Source organism: Pseudoliparis swirei, chromosome 17 (genome assembly GCF_029220125.1).
Source record: "Pseudoliparis swirei isolate HS2019 ecotype Mariana Trench chromosome 17, NWPU_hadal_v1, whole genome shotgun sequence".
NCBI classification, from domain to species: domain Eukaryota; kingdom Metazoa; phylum Chordata; class Actinopteri; order Perciformes; family Liparidae; genus Pseudoliparis; species Pseudoliparis swirei.
This window is the reverse complement of record NC_079404.1, coordinates 18,762,015-18,783,208: the sequence shown is the minus strand read 5'-3', so window position 1 is coordinate 18,783,208 and position 21,194 is coordinate 18,762,015. Positions and strand designations below refer to the sequence as shown.

Genomic DNA, 21,194 nt, shown 5'->3' with positions numbered 1-21,194 from the left:
TGTTAATGAGAAGAGGCCTCGTGGCTCACCTTGCACACTCTCTGAAGGATTTCTATTTTGCGGACGATTGAGGCGATGCATTCATGGAACGTCGACTGGAACAGGATGCAGAACACTCGTTCAGAGAAGTTGGGGATTTGGGATAATTGGAATAGAAACCTGACGAAGGCACAAGATCAGTCACCATAACACATGTATTTAAAGACTCGTGTAATTAATTTGGCTCTAAAGGTAGGTTTGGCTCGTACTGTTCGGGCTTGTCCAGCGGCTTGGCATCCTCCTTGTCTTTGGATGATTTGATATGCTTTAAAATGCCATCCATCTCATCATTTTGGGCTCTCTGTAACATGAAAATGCAGATTAAGTAAAGATATAAGAGGTACAGGATACCATACAACTGTCCACATATTAAAATATATACATATATTTATTTATATACTGTATATATATAGATTAATTAAATACAAATAAAAAAATAATTTAATTTAATTATTATTTCTTACTCAAATCCAAACCTTGTTTTATACGAGCCGATTAAAATACACTGTGCATAAATATTTTGATGGGGGGAAATAATTACTTAAAATTGTAAAACTCAAAACTATTTGGCATGTCCACAAAGATGTTTGCTCTCCCAGAAGTTGTATTCCAGCTCCACAATCCTTTTAAAAAATTAGAAATTGAATACACTGGTTATTTCTTTTATCATCGTACCTCTCCAGGGTCACGCAGAGCAGATCAAACAGGTAAATATATGACAGATCATGTAGTAAACTTTAGTGTTCTGCTGATTCAGCAGAACAGCACCAGGACACTTACAATACTAAATGGACATTGAGGTGATGTTTTGTCAATTGCCATTATTAGAATAAAAAATGAACATGACTTTCGAGCCGACGAGGACAATAAGTCGAGGTCAGAAAAACAATGAATATGAATATCTTCAATTTCATGCCAAAAAGATCGTGCAATGTGATCAAAAGCTCCACAGCAGCTAAACCTGCGGTGGATTTGTTTAGCCAGCTTAATTTCTTCATTTAGACAAACTTTTAGAACTTTAAAGAATGCTGCTGTTTTGTTCTCCAACTCAACTGAATGCCATCTATACAGTACATGAAGAGTTGCTTCAGCCAAACTACATTCCTGACTATTATCCTGCTGCCTGGACCACAGTTTCTAAACAAGGTGGGATAAAAAGAATAAATAAAAAAGAAAAGCAGGCCAAATGCCCCTTCGTTTCACAAGAGGCAAAGACAATAGATGTTAGTGTTTCTGACGCAGATGGGTCAAACAATAACATCATCCCCAGGAAGACAACGTAAACTATATATCAGTCTCTGCAGAGCTCAAAGGCCCCCAAAAAGTCGCAGTCTCAGCAGCCTGGTCTTTCCCTCCGTTTTTCTCCATCTTCCTCTCTAGGGTTTCGGCCTCGGCATGGATCCTTGGAAAACATCAAACGGCAGCATCAAAAGCACTGAGGGCCCGATTAGTATTCTACACACCGCTGCCTTCTGTCGACGAGGGAAAGCTCTCCTTCGCCTTCTCTTGAGATGTTTTCAAGTGTAAATATATTTAATACAAAGCAGATCCTTTTCAAAGGGCAGCATCAGAGCCCAGCAGTGTTTGGTGTAATTGGGGACAAGTAGGCATTAGCGTGTGATCTTTGGATTGCTAGGGCATGTTGCAGTGGTTGTTAGAATGAGAAATACAGTCCCATGTGGAATATCAGATGCAAAAGAAAGTAGAATGATATTTGTGATGCCAGACTTCTAGCGGTGGCCAAGTGGTATTGGTTAGCCAGGTTTATAGGGCAGGGCTAAACAGTGCCAGGCAGAGCCCAATCACTATTTATGTCAATCAATTTTCAATGGAACAACATTTATGAGATCATTTGTACATGGAGATGCCAAAGAATATTATCCAAATGACACATTTCATCATGTTATGAACATGTTGAATGCATTTAGACATCACAAGGCTTTGTCTGAAAGAAAAAAAGGAACAGTGTGAGGCGATTATTTGTTCCGTAAAAGTTCGTAGGAGGGACAACGGCTCAAACTGACCTCCGTGACATTTAACTACCATCAGCTGAAAGGAGTCTGAACTTCAGACTGTCTGGACCCAGATTATAGCTTGTGATATTAGAGGGGAGGGAGTGGTGTCCCACTATCACTGTGACCCCTTTAATGGCGTCGGCTCATTGTTCAAAGAACAGGAGCGGCCATAATCCTCAGCTCATAGACTGAGCGACTCTGTCCCTGCCTGTGTGGGTCTCTCTCTCTCTCCCGGTGTGCACACAGTACAGTATGTGCACATTCGTGTGGGTCAACGTGTTTGTTTGTGAGGGGGGAAGAAGAAAAGAAAGAGTGAGGGAGGGAGAGCAGTGTGTGATCTTAGTCCTAGCACAGTGAGTGAGGGTGTAACCATTAGAAGCCCCTCACATTCCTCAAGACAGGCTGACTGTGCTGCCAACTGTGGTTTAGGGGGCTGGAGACCCACAGACAGGATGGAGTCTCGCAATACAAAAGAGAAACAATTTGGCTCCTCAACTCAATAACATCGCCTTAGGCCATAAGGGGGAGAAGGAGAGAGAGAGAGAGAGAGGGAGAGAGGGCTTGAAGTCTCAGGGTGAGTGGAGAGGTTGGAAGACTCTTGATCCTCCGTTATGACACATTGGTTCATAACTACAGCTCGTCTCAAGCCTCAGACTCATTCCCATGATCAACATTATTAATATGCCTCAGGCAGCCAAAGGTCCAGGCCTCTCCTGTGTAGTTGTGCCAAAAAACAATTCACAGGAATTTCACAGCATCTTAAAACTGTATTGCAGCCGAAATGTGGAAAATATGCCCGTTTTCATGTTCCATTATACAGTGACCCGAAAGCGAACGGGTCCCGAGCCGTTTCCTATCAGTGAAGGTTGATGAATATGTATTTACAGTATACAAGGTCCCCTTCATGGCCCTTTATGGGGACGTATTGGATAGCAGCGGTGAAGCTCGGCAGTTCTCTTTATGCTAATATGACCCGATACAATGCGGTCGTAGGAGCTCAATGTAGTCTCTCTTCTTTAAAAAAAAAAAAAAGAATCATTTTCAATAGGAGCTGTGTGACACATAATCCTGGAGTTTCTCAACAATAATTCCCTTTGCAGAGGGGCATTACAAAAAGGGAATTCAATCACACCCAGTGTGAAGAAAACATGTTTACTATGTGAAAGTGTTTCCAGGCGAGCAGACAGAGCGACACGAGACGGACTGTCACCAAACAGCACACAGACCAGTGCCGCCTGTTTGCTTGGGTATCTAATACACACGTCCTTTAGTTTGCCCTTTTAAGAACATGAAAAAACTAAATCCACATAAGATGTCGTTTCATATTTCTATGACGGCGAAAAATATATTGTTTCAATGTGTTGACCAATTCAATTAAAAGTGGCTTTTTTATATTTTGCTCAGCATTTGATGGTCTTCACAGGTTTATTCTGATGGATAGCGGTTGGTGTTTTGTGGCTTCCCCTCAGGGAAACACCAAATGCAACAACACTAACAGCTGATGAATGATATCTTTGCCATGTTGTTGATATCACAGCTTTTTGGGCCCACTTAGGTTTCACTCTGTAATAAAATGATTGCCTGTTATTTATACATGGCATGAAATGTGTAACCATAAATCATTCTATTTGTCACAAGCAAACCGTTCCAAAATAATACTTCTACTGGGAACCACAGAGAAAAAGAAAAAACGAAGCTTTTCCCACACCCAATGCCGGAGCTGTCAGTGGTGTTTCTTTGTGTAACTCCACTGGGTTTGTTGCGCAACATTGTGTATTTACATTATAATGCATTGGCAGGAAAGTGCAGAAGAGTATTTCAGTTGGAGATATTGTCTTTTCATGGGTGTATCGACTTTACCCGATTCTCTGTCCACATGAGCCTTGATCATCATCTCCTCAAAGCCAAAAGTGGTAAAGTTAAAACATGTTTATGACTGTTGATTCGAGGAGCCCTACAGCCTGTTGCGATACTCACATTCTCATAGAGAGCTTGTAGAGTCTCCAGATCAACGACAGTGTTGTCCATATGTAGGACGGCTGTGGATGGAAGAAGAGGACGACATGGTTAACGTGAGTGTTGACCCCGAAGCGCGTCGAGAGCGTTCTCTGGCACCTTCGTGGAACACAAGTTAACGAGTCAGAAATCAAAGCAACGCAAACAGGCCTCCACTTCAGATTGCAACATGTTCTTTGGCTGAAACAAGGATCACAAACATTGGTGTAACACTTTTCCAATCTTTGCCACTGCTCATTAGGTACGAAACAAGGTCAAAAATTCTCCCCGCACAGCCCACGTCATGTGCTGTGACTTTTACATGGATATCAGCTCTCATCACGATAGCGTGGAAGGGGCCGCGAACTAAAACATCAATATGGAGGTCTTAGAAATCTGTCAACGGGACAAAGATCTGTGTTTGAACTCCTGTGTTTGAATTCCTGGTGTCGCCTTTTTGTCTCGGCGCGAGGACCTGGCGCCCGTGAGCATTAATCCTTTCAAAGTAAATGTTTAAAGACAAACAAAGCCCGAGGGTCTGGGGTGTTGAGGCTGAGGTGTTGCTGTACGCACAATCACCCGGCGAAGCACTCCACACCTATAAAATGTATTTTGCCGTGCTGCGGGTGTCCAGATGAATGACATTGTTTTGATCTGCTCATTTTCTGTTGAGGTACAGGGGGAACAGCTCGCGTCAGAGGGGATAACAGGAACTCGGGAGTCATTTACTCAATTCACAATGTTCACGTTGCATCACAGCTCATGCTTGGCGTCTGTGACTTGACTTCTTTTAAGCTTTTCATTGACTGAACTAAAGCAAACAAGAATAAAGAGCAGCACTAGAAAAACTAAATAAGAGAAATGTCAGGCATTCGGGAAAAGAAATGCCCGGAGAAATTGTTGTTCTGAAGCAGTCAGTTCAGTCTGGTGTTTTTAGCTCTGATATTACGTTCTATCCCTTCACCCTTCTTAATCTCTCTTAAAATGGGCAAATCCACCCCAGCTCTTTGCTGTCACCTTCTCACCTCTTCACACACTTTTTCTCTTCCAAAGCCACCACAGAAATAACTTCCTCCTCTTTGACTCTCCCCCGTTTTGGTTTCTCGCACTCTCCTCTTGTTACCATTTGGTTTGCATTACTATCAGAACCAGAGTCTGGCTGGCTGGTTTGATTGGAGACAGCCTTTTTTTATTTTTTAAAAAGAGACACGGGTGAAAGCCGTATCATCACTCTCACACAGACCGTACAACCAAAAGCCAGACCCATGTGCCTGGGTCTACCCCGGCTACCACATTCAACCCCAGCGTGGCGCCGGCAACCACCATCTAATGCTGCGACTGGCGCTCCGCAGCCTCACAGGAAGCAGACACCGCATCGAGGTGTCCTATGAAACATGCAGAGCGTTGGCCAAGTCGGACACCAAGCAACTACAGCTGGGAGGGAAATAGAAATAGGTCTCCATGCTGTGCAGTTGCCATAAAACAGATTGGATCCAAATCAAATATTTAGGAGTTGTTTTTCTTCGATATGACGCCCACTCATTATCATGGAATAAAGAGGACGTAAAACAATAATTCAATGCACTGAAAGGGGCACTTATGTAGTTTTGAGAAATGAATATGTCCTTTGTAAACACATTGTGATTCAATTCTTTAGTTATTTGAAACGACACAAGGGAACTTTGTGGAAAACAGCAGCATTGCTGAGATACTGTATCGTCTTTGTTGAAATAATTAGTATTTGAATGGTTATAAGTATTCATGCCTGATAATCATTCAATTAAAATGCATGACAACAATTAAAAAACCCTTTGTAGGGTGACTGTTTGTGCAAGGCAGAGATATCTTCGCCCTGAAGTTACTCACAGTGATATACTGAAGTCTCCAATCAGCGCTAATCATGCACTTCGGCGAAAACTGTCTTAACATCGGAGATGAATGACGGTGCTGATGAGAGAGGCCCTCGCTTGGCCTCCCTGTCTGACCTGAGATGGATGCACCAACAACTGCGATATTCTCAAAGCATTTTTCGGGGATTGTCACTCTTCTGGTCTAAATGTCAGTCGGAACAAACAGCCCAACAGATCAACTGTTTATTGCGACAACAAGTGTATAAAACGCACCAAACGCGGTTTCTCGGTGCAGATTTATTGTAATGCAACCTACCCAGCTGCCAGAGTTAAAGAGTTGAAACTGTGCTAAAGGCTTCACTGTAGGAGGACTGGAAAGGATGGGGAGATGAGGGAGTGTTTAGACATATGGATGAGCGAAGACTGGAGAGCAATCAGAGAGTAACTAAAACAGGAAAACAGTCTGTTCCCATCAACATCTCCTGAACGACTTCGACAAGATGGTGACAACTCATCGAAAGACAGAGCGCCTCATCACATGATGTGGATGTTAGATGGGGAGAGATTATGCAAAAATGAGAGCAAAGAAAAGGGGAGAGGAACAAAGGGAAACCCCTTTCAGATGCCTCGCGACATTCTGACTTGTGATACGGCGAAGCACGAGGAAGAGGTTTAAGCTTCGTCAATGAGCTCAGCCAACACTCAATCTTCATCGCTTCCTCAAAGAGTGAAAGAAAATATGTTTTCAATCATAAACAGGGGGAAAAAATGAAATACTTTGGCCAACATTTAAATGCATTAAGAAATTAGAAGAGTGTTTATCGTAAATTAATGCCTCCTCTACACACCTGGAGATAATAATAATAACAATTTGCAATAATAATAACAGTAGTAAATCACATGAATAGCACAACACACACAGACAGCAATAACAGAGGTGGTCCCAGTGTGATGACTTTTTACGAATTATGAAACAAAGTTTTGGCATTTTTTCTTTTACCTTCGTTTTTTAAATATATACACACACACACGTCCCAGATGTGGGACATTTTAAATATAATACAGGTGAACTAGGTAGGTAATAATCACTGAAAATCCCTTTTACAGTGCTGTTTTTAAGACCACCTGCATACGTACTGTAACGTACAGAACATACTCCTTCTGTGTGTGGACACAGCCATTATTTTATTGTGATCTGTGTAACAAAGTTCTTCTCAAAGAGTTGTTAGTCCAGATATATGACCCCACGATCAAACTTACAGTTCTGGATGTCCTTCATATCAAGATGAATGCTGGACATCAGAATACCCACCGACTGTGAACGCTTGTTGTTCAAGAGCTTCATCACCTAAGAGTCGACAGGACAAAGAGAACAGGGATGAGAATACAACATATATTATGACATAATGCACATGCAGATAACACAATTAACTAGAACGGGCACTCGGTAGAGCGCATACCTTCGCATATCACAAGATTGGGCATTGAATTATGAACATTTTGGCATTAGTTGCATGCCAATTGGATATAAATTGACCGCGCTATGGTAAAAAAGATTTCATGCCCTTGACCCGATCGATCCCAAAATCTAATCAAATGGTCCCCGGATAATAACCAATCATCCCACCAAATTTCATGCGATTCAAGAAGATTTTGACCTTTTCATGACCTTGACCTTTGACCCGATCGATCCCAAAATCTAATAAAATGGTCCCCGGATAATAACTAATCATCCCACCAAATTTCATGCGATTCGGTTTAATACTTTTTGGCTTATGCGAATAACACGCACGCATACAAATACACGGCGATCAAAACATTACCTTCCGCATTTTCAATGCGAAGGTAATAAATAAAAGACGGGAACATCACTCCCCTTTATCACTGTACTTCAATTGGAAGAAAAATAAGACCATTCACCTGCAGTCACATTAAAACGCTGTCAAGCTGAATTATGATTCTCCTTTTTCTCCAATTCTCCACATCCATCCTCTTTCAGTCGTACATATGAAACCTTTTACGCAACACAACAAATGGACGATGATCACATGAAAACCCTGCGACGGATTACAACAGAGAATCCTGATGGTTTCGATTACATTTCATTTCACTTCTGCAGGGATTTATTTCTCTTCCCCAAAGCGGACGTGACGTGACGTGAAAACCATCACATCCCAAAGATCCGACCTGCTCCAAAAGCTGCAATATTCCCAAAGGTTAGCTGAATGGTGACAGCTTGCCACTCGTCAAATACCCATGATTTGAATATCAAGCCAGAGTTCTCATTTAGCATCCAAGGGAGGGTTTATGAATCACAGTTCATATAAGCAGGAGCGTGCACGGGTAGAGTGGGGAAGGGACGGGATCGGAAACCATAGCCGACTGTGATCCAGACAGAACGCTCCCATCTAAACCAGATCACACAGACCACAGACCCCTCAAACACACAGGAAGTTAGGTCACCGTTCCCCAACTGTCTCTATTCCCCCGGCTCAGCCACAGCTCCGAGGGACCGGCCGGGCATGATATGACGCTGAATGACTTCTACGGTGAGACTGCGATAGCTGGTGTGGGCTCGCTGTTTAATGCCAGTGAAACAACAAGTCATTAGTCGTGATTTATCAGCTGACATGACTCTTCTAAATGGGCAAACGGGTTACATTTACATTAGACAGAGTTCAGTGGTTTACAGAGTTGCCTGATATCACTTTACTCTTTTTACATAAATGTAAAAATGCTCTTGCGGTGTATCAGTAGTATTATTTCATAATGAAACACAGCTGGATCCATGAAACACTAGAGTTAGAGAAATTATTTTCATAAGCTTTTTTTGAGGACAACAAAACAACCAAAATGTGCTGTGTCTGTCAGCAGTCTCATGAGATCCATATGTCCGGGGCACATTAATCTTATGTTGATCTTTTGATGCATTTAGCATTGGCCAATATGGACTTTCATCAATCCCATACAGAGAAACAATCCACTGCTTGTACAACTTATTTATTGTCATTTAACTTTGGGATCAAGTTCAAACTGTGAATAAGACTTTAGATTGTGTGATGCTGTAAATACATTTCAAATATACTGTAGGTCTGTTTTATCACCAGACATTCTGAGAACTGAGCAATGGAGTGGAAACAAACAGTTCTGCAGAATCCACGTATTGATTGATAGTCTGCACAATAGCCAGATGTTACAACCATAACAGTGGGATCACCACTCTGTATGACCTCTCATGATTTGTTTTAATTCCTACGATCATTGATTCATAATGTCGGTAAAGATCCCCGAGCTGGAGCATCTTAGCTGAGGATTTCAGACTTCTGTGATTACACGTTTTATATATTTATTTGTGCTTTGGACTGCTGCTCGGATTAAAAGAGGATTTTTCACCGTGTTCTAACAATTTATCAACCAAACGGTTAATACATTAATTCTAGAAAGTAATCACACAATGAGTCAATAATGAAAATATGATAAGTTGCAGCCCTCATTCCTGTCCTCCATTGACCATGATTATAAAAACTCCTCATTCAGACAGGATGTAAAAAGTCTTGAGGAGACCTAAGGTGCATATTAGCATTCATTCAATCAGAAGTGAAAACACACACACACACACACGCACGCATCAAAAAGCTGCTGGATTGACCCTGAATGCCATGAAACCCCCCAAAAAAAAAATCTTCAATCTCAAACTAATTCACCTCACATGAATCCAGCAGCGTGGCTGCACTGCACCTCTGTCTGAACGGGCCGGCAGCGTGTACAGAGCTGTTCTTTTCCACTTCTTAGCAGATAGACAGCGGGTCAGCACTTGACACTGGGCGATGATGGCATTTCCCATCTGACACTGATGTCAGCAGAGGCTTTTCCCCCCGGCAGAGTACTGACGTCAAAGCTGCCGTCTCGTGGTAGCTCTGGAAAGGATGCTTCCCATCAGCAAGACAACCAGAAGGATGAGAAGAGCTGCAAGTAATAGGAGATAATAGGATCCATCGTCTTGAGGCCTGGAAATGTCAAACGCTGGCTCCAAATTGATGTCTGTCACAGCTCTGCCTATGTTTTTTATTTTCCCCATTATTGACTTCAACATTTTCAGCACTATTGTTGAGTTGGAGAACATCCACAGCAGCATCACGGAGCGAGGACCGAGGGAATTCAAGCCACACTCTCCTCAATTTGCCACTCATCCCTCGCTACTTAGCAAAACAACCGCAACGAGCTCCTGCGCGATGTGGGAGCGGACTTCTTCGGAGCATCACCAAGGAAGAATAATATTTTAATAAAGAGCGCGGCACTAATTTGCGTTATCTCTTATTTCTAGACTTCTGCAGTGCACAGAAGTCAATTCCCTCCATTGGGTTTCTCAGGTGTTAAAGAAAACATCTGACAACAACATGCTTAAAGGCTATTTCTGAAGAGCGTTTGAAAAGGAATCCCGGTATGAGAGAAGGGTTTTGTCGTGAAGGGCAAACTCACTTGGCTTATCTACTGTTTCCCCACATTGGTGTTGACTTATATGCTCCATTGGATCAAAGCTTCAAGGTGATTTTGTTTCTCCCCTCTCATGTGCTACACATAAATAAGCTAATGCAGTTACTTCCTGGGATGTGCATCCTCAGGAGACACGCTGGTGGCTGATGTTCAAGCTTATGCTGCATTTTTCTTACACAGGACCCTTCACAGCGTGAAGATCACTTAAATCTCCCGAACAATCAAGTGAAGCCATCAAAGCATTGACACGGTACACACGGAGGCCGGGGCTCAGCAGGTCTCAGATATACAGTTTCTTCATGTAAAAGTCAGCGGTGGAAAATACTTTGACACAATTACTCTGCTCCAGTACATTTGTGAGGTACTTGTGTTCTTCTACTCCGCTGCGTTTATCAGGGAAATAGTGTTCGTTCTACTCCCCTTCATTTATTTGACGATTATAGATTCTGATTTTACACAAAGAAACTTGTGAAATAAGCGTATCAAATCCAACAATATTTTTCAAACCAGTGAATCAACAAATACAGCTTTGGAAGTTTAAAAACTAATTAAAATAATACTAATAATAATGCATTTTCGTTATAAAGCACTTTTCATTCCAAAAGAATAACAGAGTGCTACGGAGCCAGTAGATAGTTAAAAACAAAACTAATAGAACATAAAATAGCTGGCAGTGATTTGGAAAAGAAATGATGTAATGTGGCATCAGAAACCACTCAAATGGAACCTTTAGTTTTATATTTTGGTGTTGCGTTTCAATTCATCACTTCCCATAAACTAAGAAGAGTCCACTCTTGAGACCAATATTTCATCACAGCAACAACCGTCTGGTGTACATGCTGGGTCTCAATTAGAGGGGTGAGACGCTCGTCCCCAGAGAGACATTATTTGTGATTTAAACACAGCATTCGGACAAATAGTGCATTAACTTAAAAACCCTGACCGAAGCAGCTTTAAATCGTAGATCACATGTTTGACTTGTAGATTGATGTAATGGTATGAAGGCCTTTGTGGAGGCAAACAGTCTGAGTATTAAAACAAGTCATACAGAAAGCACAATAGGAGGAACCGCATCATGAAATACCACTCTCTCCCTCCCTCCTTTTTTCCTCTTCTCCCCACCCTCACTCCCTCTCTCTCAACAGTCATCACCGTCGTGAGGTTTCCTCACCGCACGCGAGACATTGGCTCGGTGCCACTGGATGGTCACGGGGGAGTCGGGTGGGAGCCAGAGCTCACACCACATAATAACTGTCTGGCTGAAGCAGTTCCTCCTGTCACTCAAAGCCACTCGGAGAGCGACGGAGAGGAGAAATGGAAAGGAAAGGAGCATCAGAGGAGTGAGAGTGAAGATGAGGAAAAGCCCCGAAGAGAAACCATATTTGGTGATCCAGGCGGGAGAGAGACAAACATACACACACAGTACCTGTTTAGCCTTGGACTTGCTGATTGTATCTGAAATTGGCTTTTTCTTCTCCTTCACAGCACTTTTGGAGAAAAGTTCCACAAATTCTTTAAAGTCCACACTCGGTTCGTCGATCGTCTCCCACACCAGTGAGCCAATGGGTCTAAAGATAGGAGCAGAATAATCAGTACAGGAGCAATGACATTTGAGGCTTAAACTGTCATGCACCCTTTGAAAAATTACAGCCAAGTCCACTTTTATAGTACAACTCGTGTTTTTAAGTCACCACAAATCTGCTATTTTAGGAGTACTCATATGTCCACTCATACAAATCCATTTATCAAATGAGTCAGCCAACAAATAACATCGAGAATTCAGCATCAAGTTCCTCACTTGCAAGTAAATCAAGTCGTCTATTTCTGGATGTTTATTTAGCTACAGTTTTCCAAGCCTTATTAAGGAAAGAAAACCTGGTTCAAGTAAATGCAGTGCTGACCACAAAGCCTGGACTGCATCACTTTCTTTTTCCACAAGGTTAGCATCTCTATTGCTGTTCGACCACGTGGCGATCTTTATCTTAAGTGGACAAGCTTCCTCTCAATTCTCTACTGTTCAGAGAATACCTCTGTGCAAATGATCCGTATCTATCAAACAGCATATCCTTACTTCTTCGCATTCAGCTGTATCCGTGTCCAGTAGAGGGGCTTCATTGGCTTGGGGGGCTCTATCGCAGCCTTGGCAGGGGCAGCTTCCTGGTACATCATGGAGGGCATGGGGCCTGGTGGTGGTGGAGGCCCAAAGCCTGGGGGCGGGGGTGGAGGAGGGGGGCCTATTCCAGGCGGAGGGGGTGGTGGAGGAGGGCCCATATCCGGTGGGGGAGGAGGTGGTGGTGGTGGTGGTCCAAAACCTGGTGGTGGTGGTGGTGGAGGGGGAGGCGGTGGGGGGCATGGTCCAAACCCGGGTAAGGGAGGAGGAGGTGGTGGAGGAGGAGGAGGACCACACCCTATTAAAGGTGGTGGTGGTGGAGGTGGAGGTGGAGGTGGGGGAGCTTGATGGGCGCTGCCCTGCTGCCTCTGTTGGCACGTGCAGACAAAGTTCTCTGTAGATGTGGGGATGGAGGAGGGGATGGAGGAGGACATGGAGGAGGGGATGGAGGAGGACACGCTGCCTGATCCTCCGATGAAAGGCACGTCAAACTTAAACCCCTCCTCCACAGGTGATGTCTGGACAGACACCTCCTGGCTCATCTTTCCCAGTCTTCCTCCTCTCATCTGTGAGGCCTTGTGGTGGCCGTCGCCCGGAGCTCCCGTAGTATCACCGCTGCCCTTTGCCCACGAGGCCTGCTGGCCCTGCAACACAGCGATCTTAATCCGCAGGTCATCGACAGTCCTCTCCAGCTGAGGGATGGGGCAGCTTTCGTCCTCTGAGGATGACTGACCTGACTTCAACCTGCTGGATTCTGTCTGTCAGTAAAGAAATACAAATATTTTCACCTTGCATACAGCTACAAATGGTGCACAAATGGAAACCGAAGGGGAAAAAAACATGAGTCTGGGCTTTTCTTCCATGACGCCTTCTTTAAAAGCAGGTAGACTAGCATTTATTTTACTCTAAATGTTAAAAAGCAGACACACAAATTAGCTGTTAAATCTTGGACAGATTGTAATTCAATAAATTACACTCTATAAACAGTGACACACCCACAGCTCAGGGAGTTTTGTGACAGAGCTGAGAGCTAACGGAAGGTCAAGAAAGCATATTATGTCTAGACTCCATCAGACCTCTGGCTCCAGACTGGTTAGAGTGGGGATGAGGGGATACCGAGAGATTTAACCCCAGAGACAGTGAGTCTCGTTGGGCCTCACATGGGGAGGGCTTGTGTCTGCGAGAACACATTCCCCAGTTGTGGTCACATCGTTGAATCTTAAGGAGACTGTTCAGTCAACATGGCTTTCCTAATTTATTAACTCTTCCTGGAAACGGTGAGGGTCACCATGGTCTCACAAGTATATTAAGACAAGCCTGACCTCTGCTGGACGAAGAATGCTTGACAGGCAAAAGACGGAGGTTTACTGTAGGCCTTAAACTTGTCGACAGGTTGCACACATCATTGAATTATTAAATGCCTCATAATCCTGTATGGACACAATGGATTGTATTTAAATACACATTTCTCACTGTCCTTTTTTTCTGTTCTTCACTCAAAATACTATACGAAAAAATATCAAATAATTTTACACAGTTTGGTGCATTTGCCATGCTAATGGAAGTGGATGGAGGAAAAAAGGAAGAGCTTCTTGGAATACATGCAAGTCTCAAACTTATACCATGACCCACTGGGTGTCCTTGTCCAGTATGTAGAGACCTTTTCTTTACAGTTTGTCCTGAATATTGTGCAGTATTTTCTATATTTAAGCATTCAATCAAAATAGTATAACAAAAATATATTTAATGGCTTAGTCAAATTGGTGTCAAAAAGATGTATTCAGATGTGTTATGAACCCAATTTGTGTTTTTTTGCATGCATCTATGAGTTTTCATTTGTGTAGAATAAAACGAAAAAATTAAATGAAAAAGATACACATAAAATAAAAACAAAATATGTGGTTCTCTCTCATACTGTATGTAGGCGATTGGTTAGAAACGGGACGTTGAACCAACATACCACATCAGACCGGGCCTTCCTACTGTAAAGTGCGTTAAGATTCAACCAACCGGAGAGCGGAGAGCTCCTGGTGTCTTGCCTGATGAATGATGCAACGGTGACGTGAAGCCGTGTTCTCTGCCTGTGGTTCGTTCCCACAGGTGAGACGACACCGGCAGGCCAACAGAAGCCCAGGTGTACAGCTGCTCCTCCTGCAGACGGGTTAGAAACGAGCTTAAAACAAACCAACTGTAAATGAGATCACATCCAGGGACATATATTTATGTTGAACGCTCCGGCTGCACGGTGGTGTAGTGGCTAGCACTGTCGCCTCACAGCAAGACGCCCGTGGGTTCATTTCCCGGTCGCCCTATGTCAGCTGGGATCGGCTCCAGCGCCCCACGACCCTAATGAGGATAAGCGGTATGGATAATGGAATGGACTCCTGGCTCCCATTGAGGGCTACCAGCCACTGAATACGATACAGTGTGAACATGTGATGGGATGAAGCATGATGAGAGTTTAACAACATCCAGCGGGGATAGAAGTCAAATGGTAGCTTCATCGGCACATTTTAAGTGTGGAAACACTTTAGGATAAGCCGCAGTACAACCATAAAGACTTTTCCGTTTAAATAGCCAGACAGTAAAAAAAGATTCAACGCTTCATGTAATTTCAATACAATAATTAATGATTTGTGCTTTGTGGGATTTCTGGCTTTTAAAATTAACTGTCTCCTCCTTCTTTCCCGAGACAGTTTGCTTTTCTCAGGACGAAACCCTTTCGCTGAATGATGGTAACCTGATCTACAGACAGAAAAACACACATGGAGACAGTCTTGTTTTCACAACTTTGGGGACATTACATTGACTTACATGAATTACGTGGAGCTTTATCCCAACCCTAACAGCTAAATCATACAATAACCTTAACGTTACCCTTAAATGTAATGAGTTACAGTATAGGGACATGCATTTTGACCCTATAAAGAAGGTGAGTCCCAACAATGTGATTGTTTTCAGATTTATGTCCCCACAAAATGGGTAAAACACCCACCCACACACACGCGAACCCATAGTACAAACATGCTATATTGATACTCATTAGTATTTATCCACTCAGCACTGCTTTTTCAAGTGAGAGAGGGATGACATTTGATTCATACAGTTAGATACATGTCCTCCCCAAACCCCAGTTTTGGAAAGAAAAAAATGTGAGTATTTCATTTTCAGGCGGTATGCAGAACAAGAAACCCACGACTCATAAATTAGTTCACTCTAGTAAAGCGGTGAAACTGGATACAGTAACATATTTAGGTCGCAAATGCGAAGATAAATAGGAGTCGAGAGATAAAGATAGAAATAAAAGGTTTGCATGGCGGAAAAAGAGGACAGAGGTGACGCAGGAAGATGGAATTTAACTGTTCAAGGAAAACAAATCTAAAAGATTGGAGGCATCAAAGGGGATGAACGAAGAAGGTTGCAGAGCAGCAAAGACTGATGGTGATTTGCTGTAAGATAGAAAGCAATAACAATCAGATCTGTACTCTAAATTGCAACAGAAAAGGCTATTTTTGAACACGCTGATTAACGCAACTCCAGGGCAGGCAGAGAGAGAGAGGCCAAAAAACCAAAAAACAAAAAAAAGGGGGGGGGGGGGCAGGATTGTAATCCTGTCCTACACTGACATGGTGAGCTTTTTGCTTTGGAGGAGCGGCCTGAGCCCAAGGCACGTGGAGTTGTTACATAACACGGTCAGCAGATGATCTACACAAACACAGATGTGTGCGCGCGTGTGTGTGTGTGTGTGTGTGTGTGTGTGTGTGTGTGCGTGCGTGCCTGAGTGAGTAAGTGTAAGTGGGACTGCTATTAATCCAGCCATGCGAGCAGATGCCTGAGAATTCAAGATTCAAGATTCAAGATTCAAGATGTTTTATTTGTCACATACACACACAGGGTGTGCAGTGAAATGAAAGTGGCAATGCTCAGCAGGAATGTGCAAGGGCAACAAGTACACACTATTTACAAATAAAAAACAACACAATATTTACAGTAAGTGTGTGTGTGTGTGTGTGTGTGTGTGCCTAAGAGGGGCAGTTGTGTGGGTCTATGTGGGGGTCCTGGTGAGGTCGGAGTTCACAATCCTGATGGCCTGAGGAAAGAAACTCCGTCTCAGTCTCTCTGTTCTTGCAGCGTGCTGACCGCAGCAGCTGAAACAGTCTGTTGTTGGGGTGGTGAGGATCCTTCATGATCCTGCCGGCTCTGGTTCTGCACCTCCTGGTGTACAAGTCCTGAAGGGTGGGGAGTGTAGTTCCAATAGTGCGCTCAGCCGAACGCACTACTCTCTGCAGAGCCTTCCTGTCCTGAGCGGAGCAGTTGCCAAACCAGGCTGTGATGCTTCCTGTCAGACAGCTCCAGAGTAGAAGGACTGAAGGATCCTCTGGGAAACTTTAAATTTCCTCAGCTGCCTGAGGTGGTAGAGGCGCTGCCTTGCCTTTCTCACCAGAGTGTCTGTGTTTGTTGACCATGTCAGATCCTCGGTGATGTGGACTCCCAGGTATTTATACCCGCTCACCCTCTCCACAGTAGTCCCGTTAATCCCCAGTGGTGAGTACGTCCTCTGTTGTTGTAAGGGTGTAAGACATGTAAGGGTGTCTGGGGCTGTCCTTTTGTACGTGTATGTGCATATTTATATACATAAGAGAGAGAGAGAGAGAGGGATAGAGAGAGGGAGAGAGAGAGGGATAGAGAGAAAGAGAAAGAGAGAGGGAGAGAGAGATAGAGAGAGAGAAGAGAGAGAGAGGGATATAGAGAGAGAGAGAGAGAGAGAAAGGGATAGAGAGAGAAAGTGAGAGAGGGATAGAGAGAGGGATATAGAGGGAGAGAGAGAGGGAGAGGGAGAGAGGGATATAGAGAGAGAGAGGGAGAGAGAAAGTGAGAGAGGGATAGAGAGAGGGATATAGAGAGAGGGAGAGGGAGAGAGGGATATAGAGAGAGAGAGAAAGTGAGAGAGGGATAGAGAGAGGGATATAGAGAGAGAGAGAGAGAGAGGGATGGATAGAGAGAGAGAGAGAGGGAGAGGGAGAGAGAGAGCACATGTGGCCGAGTTGAACATAAAAAGAAAGTGCTCTGGGTTTGAGTTCCCGTTATGACTGCACAGTAGGGAAGCAGAATAATGACAATATTTCAGAGATTTGTGTTTATGCAAGTTTCGTTGTTTATGTATGCACACCGAACCTTTATGCATGAACATCATGTGCACATGCTTTTATGTACATAATGTATTATGCACGTGTGGTGGGAGTGTGCAACCACAGACCAACACTAATCCGTTCACATGACAATCAACAGACAACAAGAGTCTACAACCATGCAACAGCTCCAGAAGAGAGGTAATTCACTGGATACGGCACAACACTGTGGCGATAATGGAAAAGTCATCCTCTGGGCACAATAATATTTCATGGCAAATCATCCAATAATATATCTGAGTCTGAATCAAACGGGAGGCCGAATAATACCGCCGTGTGGGCCAATCTGGTAAAAATACTAATAAGGCTAAAACAGATAATTAAACTCGTCTGAATGAGAGTAAAGAAGACAACTAGACACAAGAGGCAAAGACGCATAGACATGCTGAGCAGGCATTCACATCCACATAGAGTCACACGACACACTTTAAGGGTCGTGTAAATATATATGTTTCTCATCAGTCGTGTGTGAACTCAGTTCAGTTGTATGAGCAGCTGCAGGGGGAAATGACGGCGTCTGTGGTGATCTGTGCAGCGGTCATGCATTTAGGTCTGAGCAAAGCACTACGGGAATGGATAATTAAAGATTTATTAAATTAACTTTCATGTGGTCACCCTTTCTACATGCACCGCTGCCCTTCAGATGATGAAATATCTCTGGGATGAATCACAGTGATACAGCACTACATGTAGAAACACAGATTTGATAAGCTTGGCATTACTCTGGATGCGGTACATCCGTCGGTCACTGCCAATCAATTTGTGCTACGTTCCATCATCTGTACATCATCTGATGACGTCAAAGTCATCTTGTTTTGTTTTTTTACAACCGGAAGTGACAATGCAGCCAATGCAGAAATTGCACTTTTCAGACCAAGAAGTTGCCGCCTGATGTAAAATCACTTCAAAATGCAGCAGCAGTCCTGAAGGACACTCACTAACACGCATCACAACATGGTCGGTGTAATCCACACTGAAGCAGTGGTGCCTCAGCTTTTGCCTCCGAGAGTGGGACATTTTTTAAATTAAGAAATCATTTAAACTCCATCTCAAAACATACCTGTTTCCACTAGCATTTGATTGATTTGAACATTCTACTCTACTACTGTACTGCACCGTGACACTTTGTCTGTGATAAGTGCAATATAAATAAACTTGACTTCCTTTTTAAATTTTTTTTTATCTCTGTACTTTTAACACTCCAATATTTCCCCATCGAGTTGCCGATGCAGGCCAGCTCATGTCATCATTTTAATAAAACAATCATGATGACGGGTAGAGACGGAGGTCTTACTTTAACGACTGCTGAGGCAGTGCTGTCCCCGTGGAGCTCGGCGGTGCCGCCGCTGAAGAGGTGCAGCAGACCCTGGGCCAACAGTCGGTGACACAGTTCCTTCGCCTCCTCCTCTGCAGACCCATCTCCACCATGCGGACACAGCCAGTCCAACAGAGTGCGACCTGAGAACAGAAAGGTAATGACGTGTAAGATTGAAACCGGGCTAAAGAGCAAAAGAGCTCACTTTTCTGTTGCTAAAACAAATTAATCCCGATTCTTATTTGTCGTATAACTAGGCGAGCAGAAGCGTTCAACTAGACACCCTGTGTGACTGGGACCAAAGAGTTGGAAAGCGGCGTCTCAGTTTCAGACGTGTTAATTAAACACCTACATGTGCAAACTCTATTCGCAACATCTACATGAGGATGACAGGAGAGATGGTGTGTACTGGGTTGTGCACGGAATGAAACGCTAAATGAAATGAAAGTTACCTGTGCATCCAGTAATATCACTGTTGGTTTGAAACTACTATTATTCTTGTAAATGGATGATCTTTATACGACTAAAGTTTTGGATATCAGAAAGAGAGAAGAAAACACCTGGCCTAATATTGGGGTGCGGTTGTACAGCTCTTTAATTCTACATTTAAAGATAATTTCACTGGAAGAATTCTGTTTTTTGCCAATGGCAGAAGCAGAAGTAATTATTAAGGATTCCATCCATCCATCTATCCTCATCCGCTTAGTCCGAGGTCGGGTCGCGGGGGCAGCAGACCCAGCAGCCTGACCCAGACTACCCTCTCACCCGCAATATTTTCCAGCTCATTCTTTTTAGGGGTTGGAGTCAATATTATTATTATTATTATTATTAGATGACATCAACAGAGGATGAAGCCTTGAGGGGAAACACAGCTCTGTTGCTTCAGAGTCCAACCATGACACACCGTGGAGTCGGTTAATATTGTTAGACTAGCCTGATATGTTAATCTAAACCATGTGATTCAAGAGACATGAACACGTGACATAACTCGTGGCAGTGTGGACTTTGTTGTTGAGCATTTTGTTGCGTTTGTCAAACACTATAGAGGACTAGTGCAGAAAACTGATTCCATACCTCACAGGGACATGTACAATCTTCAAGACACAGGCCATCTCAACTCGACTCAAATCAGTTCAGCATTTACATCGATTATGAGTTATTTAATAAGTCAGCTTCCCCCCCCCCTTTCTTTGATCTTCACACTCCCTACTAAGGGCCCAAAGTGACCGGGAAAACTCGCCAGACTAATGTCACATGCAGAGGTTAGTGAGAGACTAAGTGTTGAAATAACCAGAGCCTTTGTGAATAACAGAACAGCGTATGTCCTTTCATTTTGAAATGCCAGCTGGCCCCAATGGTCAGGATACAAAGGACCGCCATTGCTTTGTCACAATGAATTCAGTCACCTGATGAAATGAGAATGGACCTCATATCGTGACTCATTTTTGTCATGCAGACAAACTGTCACTTGGGTTTAGCATCCAAGAGTTTCTACTGTGTGTGTGTGTGTGTGTGTGTGGCATCGCCCTAGGTGGGCGGTAGGCAGTGCTGTCATTCGGTCTGATTTATGAGCACAGGCTGAGACAGTGAAGAGCAGCTGAGCTCTTGAAGTGAACACCAACAGAAAGGAGGACACAGAGGCATTGTGTTATTAGAAGGAGGCGTTTGTGTCCTCAGTAAAGAACCCTCACGATATCATCATGATGTTCATGAGCTATTGTACTTTTAAAGGAGAACTTTTTTCCCCCCTCGCTGTGCTTGTATAATATGTTCATTTGTCACTGGGATTGTAATAACTATACAATTATTATATACATGTTTCACAATACCATTGCATAATAACAATATTGACGGGGATTGGAGTCAAACTAACAGGAGTCACATCCGGTCCATTTGGGATTCACAGCAGCAAGGAAGGAATATATGAATGAACAACAAACCATAATATTTAAATGGGAGGAATCTTTCTTTTGTCATGATGCATGACTTGATCAGTAACGATTGTTTCTGTGAGAGCAGATGGGGTCAATAAAAGGATTTCCTACAAAATAAAATGCTTTTATATCAATATAAAATGCTAGTCCTGTGAAAAGAGCAAAACCAGAAATGTATTGAGCCTACGAACACATATAGCTTCTATGAACATAAGCCTAATGTCGATTATTCTGCGGTGCCATAGACCTCCAT

General features: G+C 43.3%; 1 protein-coding gene across 1 annotated transcript in view; it reads right to left on the bottom strand.

Moving 5' to 3' along the window:
- fmn2a (formin 2a) overlaps positions 1–21,194 on the bottom strand; it is a 38,066-nt gene that overhangs the window by 13,607 nt on the left and 3,265 nt on the right. Inside the window, exons 2-9 of the mRNA XM_056434965.1 lie at positions 18,987–19,150; positions 14,514–14,654; positions 12,465–13,261; positions 11,820–11,961; positions 7,160–7,247; positions 4,032–4,093; positions 249–340; positions 30–159 (exon numbers count right to left, since the gene is read on the bottom strand). Of these exons, the coding sequence (XP_056290940.1) occupies positions 30–159; positions 249–340; positions 4,032–4,093; positions 7,160–7,247; positions 11,820–11,961; positions 12,465–13,261; positions 14,514–14,654; positions 18,987–19,150 (1,616 nt within the window). The remainder of the gene's footprint in view (positions 1–29; positions 160–248; positions 341–4,031; positions 4,094–7,159; positions 7,248–11,819; positions 11,962–12,464; positions 13,262–14,513; positions 14,655–18,986; positions 19,151–21,194) is intronic.